Raw genomic sequence first — 16129 nt, 5'->3', positions numbered from 1 at the left:
GGTCCCCTTCCCTCACATGCAGCAACAGTGAGCCCTCTGTTTGTCTGTGTGGGTTGACTGCACAGGATTAGCTTAGTCTTGTCTCATTGCTGTGTCCAATACCTGAGAGAACAGCCTGAGGGAAGAAGGGTTTGTTCTCCTCATGGTTTCAGTCCGTCATGGTGGGAGAGTGTGATGGAAAAACTCACATCTTGACAGACAAGAGACAGAGCAGAACGGTTACAGGAGACGGCCAGGACAAGATCTAGTTCTCAAGGACATGCCCTCAGTGACTTATTTCTCCAGCCAGACTCTACCATCTGCAATTGCACCAGCTCCCAGTAGCTAATTCTTATTTGGTATCCATCAGTGGATTAGACCATCCATTTAGCCAGAGCCCTGGTGGTCTAATCATTTCCGTAAATGCCCTTATAGACGCACCACGAAATGTACTTTCCTAATGTCCCAACTTTTTTCCAGTTGACGAAATCTCAATGGAGACTGACCATCACACAGCATGTGACCGTTGTGTCTGGGCATATGCATGGTCATAGCAGCTCCTTTCCTAATACCCAGAAAGGAGATGCCACCTGGATGTCTACAAATGATGAATGGATAAACAAATACAGCATAACTATGGAATGGAATATTACTGAACTTTAAAAAGCAACATGGATACTTGTTGTACAATGACACCTTGAAACTATCATGCTAAAACTAAAAGGGACAGATTCTTGTGGGTCTTGGGGAAGGGGGTTTTAGAAAAATTAGAGTGTGTTTTAGAAGTAAGGAGGGGTGAAAGCAAAACCGAAGTCAGAAGTCAATTTTTAGGAAGGCTGAGCATAAAGTATGTTGTCGTAGGGTTCTGTTACTCTAAGAAAGCACTATAGCCATAAGCAACTTGGGGAGGAAAGGGTTTATTTTACCTTTTGGTTCCACATCACATTCCGTCCTCTAATGAAGTCAGGATGGGAGGGCAGGAACCTGGAGGCAGGGACTGATGCAGAGACCATGGAAGAGCATTACCGACTGGCTTGCTCATCAGGACTTGCTCAGCCTGATTTCTTATATAACCCAGACCATCAGCTCAGGGGGAGCCCTGCTCACAAGCGAGCTGAGCCCTCCCCTGTCGTCATCAATCAAGAAAATGCCCCACAGTCTTACTTACAGGCTAATCTGGTGAGGATATTTTCTCTTGAGGTTCCTTCTTCCAAAATGACTTTAGCTTGTGTCAAGTTGACATAAAACTAGCCAGCACATGTGTTATATACACGCTTGAAAATATTATAAGGAAACATTATTTTGCATAATTAATATATGCTAATAAAGGTTTTAAGAATAATTTTTTATACAATATGGAACAGAATTTACATCCTGTCAGGCTGTCTCATTTGCATGCCTCTCAAGCTGTTGATATTAATGAAATTCTCACCAAGCAGGGATGCTCAGGACCCAACCATGGGTATCACAGGCATCACTAACAGAAATGTAAACATTTTGGACGTTAGTAATATTGGAACTGCATTTTGTTTTTCAGTAAGAGATGCTAAAAATCTTGTACCTATGGACCCCAATGGCTTATCAGATCCCTACGTTAAACTGAAACTGATTCCTGATCCCAAAAGTGAGAGTAAGCAGAAGACCAGGACCATCAAGTGCTCTCTCAACCCCGAGTGGAACGAGACCTTCAGATTGTAAGTACAAACTACGTTGGCTCAGCATGGGTGACAGAGGATAGTGGTCTTCAGGGACTGGGGCATCTCTCCTTTATCTCCCCTTTAGCCTCTGTTTTCTTTCTTTTCCCTTCACTTCCTTCCCCCCTTCTCTTCCCTCTGGATTTCAGTATTGTGAGTTAAGGGGAAATTGGATCTTTTTCTAATAGAGTTGAGACTGTTTGTGATGTGTGGAGCCAGGCTGGATGGGATTGGGTATTTGTGCTGCCTGGTGAAAGGTAATGAATAGGGCATAGTCTATAGGCTATACTGTCAATATCTCCAGGGCTGAGTTTACATGGTACTTGGTTTGCTTCCTACTGGGAGGACCATATCAGCTTTGCTTTAGGGTCTTCTCTGGCCAGGAAAAGTATATGGGTCCCCTCTCAACATGCCTGGGCCAACGGTCGTTCATAGTAACAGCTGGTATTTACTGAGCAAGTATGATGTACAGTCGAGCACCAATTAAGCGATCTGACTAACAATTGTTTCTTAATTCATTTCTATTTTATGCGTGGGCCTTGCTAAAGAAGCCCCTGAGTGAGTAACTGAGGAATATGCAGCCTTGCGTAGGTTGCCACCCTAGGTCATACTGCAGCCACAGGCTGGCATCACGGTTCTTGGGGGCAACCTTATACCCTTGCCTCTTTCTCAGGATAAAGCAATGTCTATCTGAGCCTTTCAGGGCCATGTTGCAGAACAGTTTCCCCCGAGACTCCAGAAGGAGGTTTCTCCATGAGTTTCTCTACTTCATCCAACCCACAAGTATGCAAATGCACACACATGTGTGCCCCCGATGATGTTTTGAACATTGGAATTTTTCTCTGTGACATCCGTGGGAACAAAGACAGAGACAATAGCCCCAGATAGACCTGCTTTTGTTGGAGCTAGCCAAGGTCTCCCACCTGTTCAATCAACAGGCTGTCGAACAGAATGAGTCCCTACTCCCAGGGGAGTGGAAACCAAGTGCGTCTCCTGCAGTAGCTTGTGACAGTGAAGGGTTTCTATCTCAGGCCCTCATCCTCTTGTACATTTTATCTACAGGAGAAATCAAGATGGCCTTGGCTGACTCACTCTCTCTCTTTCTCCCTCCAGTCAGCTGAAGGAATCAGACAAGGACAGAAGACTCTCTGTAGAGATCTGGGATTGGGACCTGACCAGCAGGAATGACTTCATGGGATCTCTGTCATTTGGGATTTCGGAACTGCAAAAGGCCGGGGTCGATGGCTGGTAAGAAGAATTCTGCATTGGAAACCACAATGCAAGTCGGTCCATCAGACCTGGGATCGAATATGTTTTCCCTTTTCTCTTAAAATTGCAATATGCAAAAGAAAACCCACCACAGTGACTGCTAGCTTGGCTCGGTCTCACGCATGCGCCTCGTTTGGCTCTTCAATTTACAGAGTGGGAGTTGACAGGGCCTGGTGACATGGGCCTTCCATCCTAGCTAATTGGTAGGCTAAGGTTGGGAGGATTGCATGGGGCAAGGCCTGCCTGGGGAACTTTGATCACTTACTTCAAAATAAAGTAAAAGGAGGCCTGGAAGATGGCTGGGTGGCAATGCATCTGCCCAGCGTGCATGAACAAGGCCCTAAATTTAATCCCCAGGGCTTTAAAAAAATAATTAATTGTTAGTATTAAAAGAGATGAGGAGACAGCTTGCTGAGTCAGTAAAGCGCTTGATTGTATATGAGCATGAGGACTTGAGCTCAGATCCCCTGCACCCATGTAAAAGCCGGCACAACAGCAGCGGCAAGTATCTGTAACCACAGCACTGGTGGGGCAAAGGGGGCAGAAACTGGGGCATCCAGAGACAAGAAAACCCATAGAACTCACTGGGTAATGAGTCTAACCCATTGGTGAGCTTGGATTCCGTGAAAAGAACCTTCCAAAAGTAAAGTGGAGAGTGATTGAAAAAGGCAGTGAACATCCACCTTTCTCCTTGAGGAACACACACACACACACACACACACACACGCATGTATACACATACACGCATGCACACGTGCGCGCACACACACGTATGCATGCACGCATACACACGCACACATGCATATGCACACACACATGCATGCACACACACACACACAATACACACATGCACACACACATGCGCACACACGCGCGTGCACACAAAATCTGAAATGACAAGATTCTACCTATGAAAAGCCAAATGCCAGGGCGTGGTTCTCTCTTGGCCACAGTCCTTACCGGTCCCTAGTGATCACCTCTGTCCTACTGCACCCAGCCTCGTGGGCACTAAAGCCCTCTCTCAAGCTTACCTGACAGATCTGGGCAATCCATTGGACAGTCTTGACTCCTCAAGGCCGTGTGTCCCCATTGATAGTGCCTCCTGTCCATGGTCACCCACCTGTCTTGTTTCTGCTGCTTTGCTTTTTCCCACTGCCAGAACAAAGCACCCTCATCCGGCGTCTCCAACAGGAAAGTAGGTCAGCCCCATGGGCAACCACCTCATAGTCACCTGAGAAAGAGAGTCAGGATCAATGGTCTAACCTGGCTTCCCAGCCGTCACTTTGGGGGAAGTGGTGATTGGACCTGCTCTTAGTTCTTTAAGATAAATTGTCTCCTTTCTAAATTGTCTCACTCGGGACTCTTTCAGTTCCGAGTGGAAGAAAAGAAAAATCGAACTGATTTCCCATGAAAGAGAACGCATCTTTCAGGCCATACATCCTCCATTGCCCACCTAAAGCTTCCCGGTCCCTGCTCCACATTGATTTATCACAGGCTCTTCTTCAAATGGATAGAATGTTCTAGTCCCTCAGGGTGCATCAGAATAGAAGACAAATGTGTGTTTGTGAACCCCTGGTGGGGAGCAGAGATGAACCTTGAACAAGAAATTACTCACGACAGCAGTCGAGGATCACGTGATGAGAGCGGTGATGTGGATAATGCGTGGATAGTCACCATGACTTGGTGGGGAGATTTAAAAAAGGCACAATTCAGAAGTGATTAAAACATCAGTCTTACAAAATCATGAGCACGAACCAAGGCTGTCCTCAGCTCACTACTGAAGACCATGAAAAGGTTTGGTAGATTGATAGCGAGAAAACTGGTGTTTGGGGGTAAATGTTTGCTGAATTAGCTCGGCCACATTAAATATATGCACACAGAAAATCACAGCTTGATGGAAGCCCAGGCTTGGGGTTCTGTCATCTGCCTGCCTGGATCAGAAGAAGGTCACAACTCACTTTTCCAAAAGTTCACATTTTCCTCTGCAGATCAGGGAGCCACCTGCACACGATGACTAAGTTTAGTGACATTACAGGAGGAAGGAGCTGCTTGAGCAGGAAACACTAGTGTGACATCCTTTCTTCCCCTTCATGGTTTCGGATACTTTCCCCGTGGCGTGTCCCCGCCCTCACGGATCCACAGACTGGGTGTTCCCTCCTTGGCAGGTCAAGTTGACAGGGGCTAAAGAGAAGATCCATGATCCCTGGTGGGTAGAAGTGAGGCAGGAGAGAACATAATGATAGTTGTAGTAAAGATAGTTACCACTGACTGGCTCTGACTGGGTGCCAGGCACAGGACGGAAAACGCAGGTGCAAGAATCACAGCTACAGGAAAAACATGGCGGCTTCTTTTGTGAAAACGTCCTTGGCTTTCTCAGACTGTTTGTGAGCTCGTGGTGGCCACAGAGTAGGGTTTTGCTGGGGCAGCCTCCCAGGTTTCTCTCTTGAAGAGGAGCTATTCTGAACAGCACCCCCATACCCCAGAGCAGGTCTGGCCCCACCTTGCTTTGTGGCTTCTTAAGGGCTTCCTGCTTGTGCCTTAGATCTTGTGCCTACTGTGTGTGTCTTCCCCACAGAGCCCAACACATTCCAGTCCCAGGCCACACCAGGCCCCTTTCCCCACCCTTTGCCCTAGCGCTTCTGGGACTTCTCACTTCTGAGACCCCTTCATGGAGAGATGGTGGCTCTGCTCAGGTATCCCCCTCCCCACCTCTCCTAGCTTCTGTGATTGCATAGTCCTCTAGGAAGGTGGGGCCACACCAGAACACTACCTTCCTTGTAATCCCCAACCCCTTTCTTTCCCAGGCCAATTGAGCTGCTCGAGGAGCTTAAGTCCATTTTCAGAAACGAAGTTGTCACCCCCACCCCGACCCCGCCACCTCTAGTTTTGCTGTGTGCACATTCAGCCCAATATGCGGCATAACCTTTGGCCTGGGTTGCGCCTGCCTGTTTTAAATGGCAGCACCAGAAAGCCAAGTGTTTGCTTAAAGCGGTTGTTGGCTGAAACAGTTTTCCTGTGAGCATCTTAGCAAGAGCTATGCATTAACGCAAGCACACAGAAAGACAACGAAAAGGCACTGGCCTGGCTATGGTAATAAGATGGGTTAGTTCCCTCCCCAGTGCCACACATACTCAAAGTGTTGGCGTCTTCCTGCAATCCCAGTACTGGCGAGGTGGAGGCAGGGTGGATCAGAAGTTCAAGGGCATTCTTAGCTATAAAGGGAGTTGAAGGCCAGTCTGGACTATATGAGATTCCCCTCCCCATCTAAAAAAGTATAATGAATAATAATTAATACATTTTTGAGGCACACTGAACTTGGAGATTCACCTAGACTAGTGTTTTTTTTTTTTTTTTTTTTTTTTTTTTTTTTTTTTTTTTTTTTTTTTTTTTTTTTTTTTTTTTTTCCCTTTTTTTAGCATGCTTGGATGTTGAATAAGTCACATCCCTTCTTGCAGACTCAGTTTCTCCCTCTGGCAGGTGTTACAGCAGGGTGAATGATGTCGACAATGGTTCTCTAAGTCAATAAAGGATCCTGGGAAAAAATCCTCTTGCCAAATACTGTTGTGCAGCAGCGGTGCCTCTGGGGTGTTCAGTGACAGTAACATGCTGTGCAATCTTGCGTCAAGGAGCCGCAGGCTAGACCCCCGAGCTCAAGAATGCAGGCGTCTCTGCGACCTAGATTTCGGTTATCACACTCTGTGATGTTCACACCTCGAGGAAGCTCCGAGAGTGTGCCCTGGTTGTCCAGTGATGCCCAACTGTGATTTAAAACCATGTGGCACAACCCACAGAGGCAGCTGGAGAAGCCTCCAGATGTGCAACACCTGCCCCCGGCCACTCATCTGCCTCGTAGTTGCCAGCCCTGTACCTGCTGTCAAACGCTCCCCTGTGCTCCTAATTGTGTCTATTTATGCTCTCTCCCCGCTCCCTCGGTTTTGCTGGAGAGTCATCTGTATTACTTGTTTGGTTTGTTTTTCTCCAAAGAATCTGCTCTGGGACTGTACCTCAGTTATACGTCTGCTTTCTTCTCTCTGCCTGTTTGTTTTGCATTTGTCTTTGAGCCCCGATTGAGTGTTTTGCTATTTGGTTTTCTCTTCTTACCGTACCCAGCTCTTTAGGAATAACGAACCCTATTGGGTGGACAGACAATTCCTTTAAGTTGTGACATCTCACATCCTGACTTTTGCGGCTGTTTCCGGCTCTGCCATTGTGTTTTTCATTTCCTTTCTTGCACGCTTATGTGTAGGCATGTGCTTTAACCTTGAGAGATAGCTTTGCATTTAAATATTTGCTCCTGGGGCAGGGAGGATGACTCAGCCATTAAGAGCACTCGATGCTCTCACAGAGGACCTGGGTTTGACTCCCAGCACTACTACTGAACCTTCTCTCCGGCCCCCTTGCTTTGTCCTTCCCACCTCTCCCTTTCTTTCAACTAAACTCAGTCTACAGTCAATGTCCCTAAATATCCTATAGGTGCTTGAATAAAAATTGTATTTATTGTCTGTAGGATATATCTCAGCACTGATGAGCTCCCCATCTTCATGGTTTATGAACCCTTTATGCTTTTCTATTTTCATTTTATTTGCTTAAGATAAATGTATAATGCTTGTCATGGCTTTCTCAGTAAGATTGTTAGAAACCTTTTTTTTTCTTCATTTCTATTGCTATTGTTTTTTCTGTCTATGAATGTAGCAAGATCACCCACTGTGTAACTCTTCCTAGCTTATTATCTGACATGGAGCTATCGTTGTCTCAGTGAATGCCCCCCCCCCCCGCCCCGCCCAGGTCACCTCACTTCACTGATGGCACCTGTGTCATCGCTTGTTCATTCTTCGGAAATCCACAGCCCAGAACTCTCAGTGCTTAGGAGACACAAGAGAACTAAACAGACAGATCTTCAGCCCCAGGGAGCTGTCTCTCTAGGTGGAGAAAAAAGAAAAACATTTTTACATTAGAAAAAACAAAACAAAACAAACAAACAAGCAAACAAAAACCATGGCATGTTCTAGGCGATAAACAAATGCTATCAGGAGACATGAGAACAAGGAGAGGGGATGCTGGGAGCACGGCTGGTTTGTACATTTCATTCAGTTCTTTCTCAGGAAAACACTTACTGGCAAGGTGACGTTTGGCAGGGTGTCTAAAAGGAGGAGGGACTGTGCCCTGCCGCTGTCCAGGGAGAAAGCATTACATGCAAAGGCCCTGAGGCCCGTGTCTGGTGAACCGCGGGCGTCTTGAAGCAGCTTGGGGAACATAAGACAGTAAGGAGGAGACCTGGTGTGTGTGTGTGTGTGTTCTGAGTGAGGAAGCTAAGACCTATCTGCCCCTTGTCCCTTCTTCATCCCTCCACCTCTGTGTATGCCTGCAAAAATAAAAACAGAACCTCACAGTGTATTATGAACCTGTTCCCAGCACTCAATAACCTTGGAAACATCATTTTACAAAATGTGTGTATGGGTGTAGTATGTATGGGTATGTACATGCATGTACATGTGTGTGAAGACTCTTGTAGACCAGGCTGGCCTCGAACTCACAGAGATCCACTTGCTTCTGCCTGCTAAGTGCTGGGATGAAAGGCGTGTGCCACCACTGCCTGTGTGTGTGAATACTCACATGGGGTTGGTGCTTGTGTGTCATGGCATGCACGTGGAAGGGAGGGTCTCTGGTGTTGGTCTGTGTTTTCCAGTTTGTCTATGGCAGGGTCTGGTTCACCACCGGTACACCAAGCCGGGTGACCGATGAGCTTCTGGGAAGGTAGAGTTACAAATGCTCACTGCTGGACCTGGCTTTGTATGAGCACTAGGGCTTCCAACTCCATCCTCTTGGTTGACAAGCAAGTTCTTTGTCCTCTGAGTTCTCTAAGCTGCTCTTAGACATCATTTCTCATAGCTTCGTGCGACCCACGGTGTGGAACTGCCTCCGTCAGACAGCCGCTTATTCTACGTGGGAAATGCATATCTATGAGAAATAACTCCATGATAACAAACTGGCAGCTCAACTCTTATGTGTACAACTTTAATTACATATTAATAAACCTGCAAGGCTGAAATGGATGGCTCTGAGAACGCGAGTGTCCACAAAGTGTTTGCCAACACATCCCATATTTAAAAAAATAATCTCCATCTGATGAATGTGTGAGAGTATTATTGCACCCCGAGTTGTCAACTCTTAGTTTTGTATATGTCAAATACTCAATGCAAGGACTGTACACATTCATTATTTCTAATTATGCTAAGCATTGTCATTTGCAGATACTTGTGAGTGACAGCCCTGGCTTCGCATTTTTCTCATTGGTTCCTAAGAACTTTTCATAGGGGATGCCGCTCACTGTAGACCACTTGTTCAGCAAGCATGGAGGCCTGGGTTTCATCTCCAGCACTTTGGAGAAAAAGAGCTCTCACTGCTGAGGGTGTTAGTGTTTTCTCAACTTGTGTGTTATGCAGTTCTTCCCACTCATGTTAGTTGCTGCTGTCCTTCATAGCTTTTTCCTTCCTTCCTTCCTTCCTTCCTTCCTTCCTTCCTTCCTTCCTTCCTTCCTTCCTTCCTTCCTTCCTTCCTTGCTTTTTCTTTTCTTTGAGACAGGGTTTCTATGTTTAACAGCCCTGCTGTCCTGGAACTTATTTTGTAGACCAGGCTGGCCTCGAACTCACGCATCTGTATTTTTCTTAGTGTGCAGAAAGCATCTATGTAACTCTAAGCTAATGTGATAAATATCAAGGCAATGGCCAGAGACGTTTCTCGGCTCTGTTTTCTAATTCCCTAATTGTCCAAATTATCCATCCTGTGTTCACTGTCTCCAGCGGATTTTGAAATTCAGTGATTGGACTTTTCTTCTGAAACAATTGTTCCTAATTTCAGATTGTCCTCTTTTCTTGATTCCCTTTGAAAATATGAATTAGACATTCTCTAGGTCTTCCCTTCAGCTGCTGTGTTCCCAGTTGGCCCAGTCCACTGCTTCTGTGTTTCTTTCCTTCTGATGGCTACATTTCCACGTGTCCCGATGCCTTCATCTCTCCCGGTAGGAGGATGGGCACAGCAGTGATGGGTGTCCTTCCCCTAGTCCTCAGATGCAGATAAGGGAGCCAGGAGCCTTTTGTAAGTTCTTGGAATTCTGTTTTTTGCAGACCAGGTATCCTGTTCCCTGAGCAGGGACCACAGCTAGAGACAGCAGGAAGGTATCCTTCCTGATGAAGAAGTGTCCTGTTCTCTTCTTCTAGGGTACAGGTGTCCTTTCATGGGTGTGGAAGGAGTGTACACAGTCTGAGTCCAGAAAGGCTTCGCACACTTTTCTCACACGGGGCTGTGTCTCTCGCTCAGCCTTCCTTTTTTAACAGTCACGTTTTACTTTAAAAAAGCGACAGTGGTTCCAGGACAGGCCCCAAAGCTATGGAGAAACTCCTCTCTCTCCTCTCCTGTTTCAATTCCTTTGTTGGCAATTGAATCTAGCACTTTGTACATGTTAATTTTTGCCCTCAACCCAAAAGACAGACTTTAAATGTGAACTTACTATTTCTTTTGACCCCCCATTTATTTATTTATTTATTTATTTATTTATTTATTTATTAGTTTTTCATGACAGGGTTTCTCTGTGTAGCATAGCTAAGTTGGAACTAACTCTGTAGACCAGGCTGGCTTCAAACTCACAGAGATTCTCTTGCTTCTGCCTCCTGAGTGCTGGGATTCAAGGCATGCATCACTACTGCCCAGTTAAAATCCAATTATTTAAATGAAGAACATTAAGTCAAAATAATATGCAGATTTAGCAGAACCCATAGAAAGACTTATGAAAGGCGAAATTGGCCACACACCGTCCTGTGTTCTCTCATGACCAATGACATCACTTCGTAGAAGCTCCTGGGACTCCTTTGTAGAGCAGGCCTCCCTGGGTTCCAGCACACAAGTTCTTAATTTTATAGCTTTTAGAGATTTGGGGAAAGAGGGCTGGGTAGCCACTGTGAGGCTTAGAGGCTCCTATTACTCCTATAAAGTCTTGGGATTAAGATCCCGTATTTGTGCATACATCATATATGCTAATTTTTGGGAACAACTGTTGTAGAGGAAGAACTTGGGGGCCTCCCCTTCACCTTTGAGTGTCCTCTTTTCTTCCTCATTTTTTTCTTTATTTCCTGTGGTCAGTATCCTAGTGGTTAAAAAAATAAACCAAAGTTCCCACATGTATTATCAGATCATTGTTACCATTAATGATCACAGAGATGATGCTGTTTATTGAGGACTGGGGCTGCGTTGATTTCACCACCACAACCACCACCACCACCACCACCACCACCACCACCTTTCAGTTCTGTGCAGAAGGAAGGGACGTCTGCTACAGTGTGTAGATGCAAAATGCAAAGGCTCAGATGGACTTTGGATCCAAAGTCATCCAAAGGAGTAAGGGGTAGGGTGGAACCGAAGCCAGGCACTGTGTAACGCCAGGGCTTGCCTCCATATTCACAGGGACCCTGTTCCTCCAGAAGCCAAACACAGAGCCCCCCACCCTACCTCTGCTGGGGAAAACAGCACTGTGAGGTCTGCGGTCCTGTTGGAAGGGAGCAGATGGGAGGGGCAGGAAAGGAAAGCGCACCCAGGAGGCCTATAAGCTTGCCTCAGCAGAGAGCAGCTGAGTGACTAATTGGCAGAGCTGGGGGTGCACCTGTGCTGGTGCAGGCAGGCCACAGCCTGCACACAGAGGTCCTGGCCTCACCTTCCACCTTGCCTGAGGCAGTGTTGTTGCTCAGCATGGCTTATGCAAGGCTAGCTGCCTGCCAAGCTGTTTCTGGGGGATTCTCCTGTTTCAGCCTCCTTCTCTGAGCTTACAGCGTTAAGCTTACAGATGCGTCACTTTGTCCAACTTTATGTGCATTCTGGGGATTTGAACTCAAGTCCTCACACACTGAGCTGTCTCCCCAGCCCTCAACAGTTTGATTGATTGTTTTTAGGCAGGGCTGCTGCTCAGCTTGATGCTCTTACACACAGACACAGACTTCTCACAACCACTTGTCTCCTATCAGGTTCAAGCTGCTGAGCCAGGAAGAGGGCGAGTACTTCAATGTGCCTGTGCCACCCGAGGGAAGCGAGGGCAATGAGGAGCTGCGGCAGAAGTTTGAGGTGAGGTTTTGTTCTTTCACCATGGGAACCTGGTACACTGCATCACTGCGATCTTTTTTATCTTGTCTGTGGTGTGATATATATGCAGACTTTCCGTGACTCTGAGCATTTGCAATGCTGTTCCAGCTCCTAGAAAACTCTTATGTATACTTCAAGACCCTTCCCCTGTGAAATCGTCCCTGTACTGGTTCAGACTTAGACATTTCTTCCCAAGTGCTCATTCCATGCCCAGGTCTTTGTGATACTGATTTGGACTGGACTAGTAATAATGAAGAAGTGGACAGAGTATATATATGTTTTGTCAGAATTCTGAATTTGGGTCTATCAGCAGGTGGAGCTGTACTGTTTTCAGATAGATTGACCGCCCTCGTGACTCTATGATTTTGTCCACCTCACAGTGACTGGATATGGCCTTAGACTCTACTGCCGCTTGTTCCCCCCTCAGGCAGGCTTCTCTTCAGTCTTTGAGACCAGGGCTCCTCTCACGTCAGCGACCGTGGGGTGAGGTGTGCAGACACATGCCAGTTTTGCACAGGGAGATGTTCAAGGCAGGTTTTGCAGAGGGAAGGTGGCTGTGACTATGCATGGCATTTGTACATCACACGATTTAAAAGTATTTTCATGTGGGAAACGTGGTCCTTTGTTCACACAGTCAACGAGTCTGGGGGCCACTGATCAGGTCTCGGTAGGCAGTCATCTGCTCACTCTAGAGGAAGGTCAGTGGGAGCAGAGTCAGGAGGAAGAGGGGTGAGTGCCAGGTGAGACTGGGGAGTGAGTGAGGTCAGAGGACAGGGTGGCATGTGGGGGTTGGGAAGGATGAGTCCCAGGTGAGGCTGGGGAGTGGGTGAGAACAGGGTGGCATGGGGGAGGAAGGGGTGAATGTCAGGAGAACTGGGAGGTGGTTAAGGTCAGAGATCTGGCCGCAGTGGCTTTAAGAAAGGCTTTGGCATTCACTCCAAGAAGCATGTTAGCTTCACACTCAACTAGGCACCTGGTACTGGAGTGTCCAAGGGCCCTTGGCTTGAGCCTGGCTCCTCCACAGCCTGAACAATACTAGATGCTGTAGATGCCCTGGCGTCTCCCTGGAAATGAGTGCATTGGCCTTGGGCTGGCCAATCCTTCTCATCCACGGTTATAGTTTGAATCTGAAGTGTTCCCACAGGCTTATGAATGCTTTATCCCTGGTGGTAGCTCTATTGTGGAAAGTTCTAGAAACTTCAACTGAAGGAACTAGGCCCTATAGTTGTCTTGTCCCTAGCTAGACTCCTCCTGTCTTACTCTCTGCTTCCTGTCCACCATGACGAAAGTAGATGTTCCCCCACCACACCCACCTGCTACCATGATGCCCTGCCTGAGTGCACAGGGCCAAGAGACTGTGGGCAGATTCCTCTGAAACTGGAAGCCAAATACATTTTCCTCCTTTAAGTGTGTCTATCCGGTGCTGGTCTCAGTGACAAAGTGACTAACATTTACAATGACCTTGACCGCTGAATGTCTTTTTCTTGGTGGCCTTCGAGACTGAGGGACTTGATAAAAGATCCTTCCCACCACACGGAGCTGGGAATTGGATGTTTTCAGAAAAGAACTGGAAGGCAAGACTTCCAGAGAAAGCTCTCTGGGCTGGCAGTATCTGTTGGCTGAGGCTGTTAAGATTATGGGTGAAAAAAAGAAACCCTAAAACAAGGCCAGTATTCTCTTGTAGAAAATGAAGTCTCAGCTTCACAAAAACGTTTCCTTCTGTCCTGGGGCGGCAGGGCTGACATTTCCAAACACCAAAGAAAACGTTTTCTATGCGAATAGAGCATTTGTCTGAGACAGTAATTGGCTTGAAGTACAGGGTTGTTTTATCTGCATGCGACAAAATATGTCCCTTTATCCCTAGCAGGAGCCTGCAAATACTTGTTTATGGCTGAATTATAATCGCTCCATACCATAGTTGTTGATTAAAAAAAAAAAACGCTTCCAACAGACTGAAATCGCTCTCAGGCACACAGAGGGATTTTACTTGACCTTGAGCGTGAGAAATGTAATCCCCGCACAATGAGCAATTAGCAACCAGAATGAGTCAGGAATTACCTTCAAGCGTCTTATCAGGGGTGACTGGGACTGCCAGAATTGGGGTGATAGTGTTCTGTGGTGGGGCGTGCTGCACGCAATGAGTGGACATTTCAGAGTGTCCTCTGGAGGGTGTCTTCTGCCTCCAGCCTTGCATGTGTGTGGGGGCTGGGGGAGACGACTCGCCTTTTAGGATCCACCTACTTAACAAAGTATTTAGGACACACCATGTGTCACTCTGAGTGTGCCTTAGGACACACCGTGTGTCACTCTGAGTGTGCCTTCCTTGTCACAGCCCAGAAAGCTACACTGGAGCCATATCAATTCCTCTTTCAGCAAAAAAACTGAGGCACGAAAAGTGAAGTAACTTTTGAAGACCCCAGAGCTGGTCATGGCCATGGGTTTGAATTTCTCTAAAAATAAATGATAAAGGTCCCAAGCCTGGAATAGGAGGTTCATTCCTGTTCCAAGCACTTGGGAGGCAGAAGCAAGAGTTAAAGCATTGCGACCAGTCTGGGCTACATAGAAAGACCCTAGCTCACAAACATCAGTCAGTCAATCAGTGATAACAGTTACTTTGGGAACCGGACCCTATAAGGCTTACGAGGAGCAGGGTGATGAGGAGGTTTGGTGAGAGAGAGAGAGAGAGAGAGAGAGAGAGAGAGAGAGAGAGAGAGAGAGAGAGAGAGAGAGAGGTGAGAGAGAGAATATGAATAAGGACAGCTCCCTTTATGTCAGTGAGGGATTAATTCCAGAGCCCCCTGCCCTCAGGAGATACCCAGCCTGGAGACACCAGATTCTCCCCAGAGAAGGCCATATATATAATCTCCTCCCAAATGCTTTAAACCACCCCAGATGACCTGGAATGCACATTGCAATGCAGTGTCGCTAACTGGCTAATACTGTATTGTTTGGGGATCAAAGGGTCTGTACATGTTCAGTATGGGGAGATTTTTCCTCAGTGATTTGCCCTGTGGTTGTGTGTATCTTCTGCTACGGACGATGACCATCAGATCAAGCTGTTGCTGCTCCAAGCAGCTAGACTTTAATAACCCCCGTCTTCCCAAAACAAAAACACTGAGTTTCCTTGCGGAGTGCCCCCATCCAGGGACAGGAGCTGGGGCCTTACCCACAGCCCCTTTCCCTCACTAGTGGAGGCACCTACCCCTGATAAGATGAGCCCAGGGGCGGGGGACAAAGTGGCAGGTCTTTGTAGACAGCAGCCCAGAGGTGGGGGACCACACCCGAGAGTCTGCTCAAGCTGCCTGGCTTTAAATCTTACTTGCAACAGGGAAGTTAGTCTGCCCGAGCTTTCAATGCATCATCTGTAACAAAGGGACTCTGACACTCTTAACTGCCTGAGATTGCATGAGGGCTGGATGACATCATGCCTCTAGAAGCGTCTGGTACAGCATAAGCATTCAGGTGTCGAATGCTGGTAATGGCATTGCCAGATCCTCCCTGGAAATCAACCAAGCTCAGTACATGCTCCTGGGGTGGGTAGGAGCCTCTCCAGTTGCACCCCTTGCTTTTTGGCCTTCTGGGGTAGCTGGGGTGCATTTGGAGGCGCCCCGGTAGGTAGGGTTCAGAGGGGCCTGAAGTCGGGTATTGATCATCTGAGATGGAGCCTGGAGTTTTTGTGGTTCACTAGGGCAGAATGCAAAGGGACCCAGCTCCACTCGGCAGGGCTGCCTTCTGCTTCACCTCTCAACACTGCAGACATGAAAGGCGGCTGCCAGGGGAGGATTGTTTCCCCTGTGGCTTTCATTTTCGGTGACACTGTCTTTGATGCAGGACCCGTGAGGCACCTGCAACTCTGGGATCTCTAGAAAGTTGTATGACAGGGTTCTTGTCCACAGGAGGTTCATAGGATCAGGGGAACAATCCTAAACGCTTTGGGGAACCAGGCACCTTAACAGGGAGGAAGCCTACCCAGTGGCGCCAGGCCTGCTTCTTCAGAAGAGGCTGGGAGTCTGGTTTTGAAGTTTTGTTTTGTTTTTGGCATGAGGGAGAGAGCACAGGAC

The 16129-nt window shown here is 47.3% G+C and overlaps 1 protein-coding gene across 2 annotated transcripts in view; it reads left to right on the top strand.

Moving 5' to 3' along the window:
- Prkcb (protein kinase C beta) overlaps window positions 1-16129 on the top strand; it is a 347370-nt gene that overhangs the window by 238242 nt on the left and 92999 nt on the right. For both annotated transcript variants that reach the window (XM_050143274.1, XM_050143273.1), the window contains exons 6-8: window positions 1517-1673; window positions 2787-2921; window positions 11954-12050. In XM_050143274.1, coding sequence (XP_049999231.1) covers window positions 1517-1673; window positions 2787-2921; window positions 11954-12050 — 389 coding nt within the window. The remainder of the gene's footprint in view (window positions 1-1516; window positions 1674-2786; window positions 2922-11953; window positions 12051-16129) is intronic.

Source organism: Alexandromys fortis, unplaced genomic scaffold, assembly GCF_014885135.2.
Source record: "Alexandromys fortis isolate MF-2015 unplaced genomic scaffold, M_Fortis_MF-2015_v1.1 scaffold_45, whole genome shotgun sequence".
Classification (NCBI taxonomy): Eukaryota; Metazoa; Chordata; class Mammalia; order Rodentia; family Cricetidae; genus Alexandromys; species Alexandromys fortis.
The sequence above is the reverse complement of the archived record's forward strand: the minus strand, read 5'-3'. Positions and strand labels throughout refer to the sequence as shown.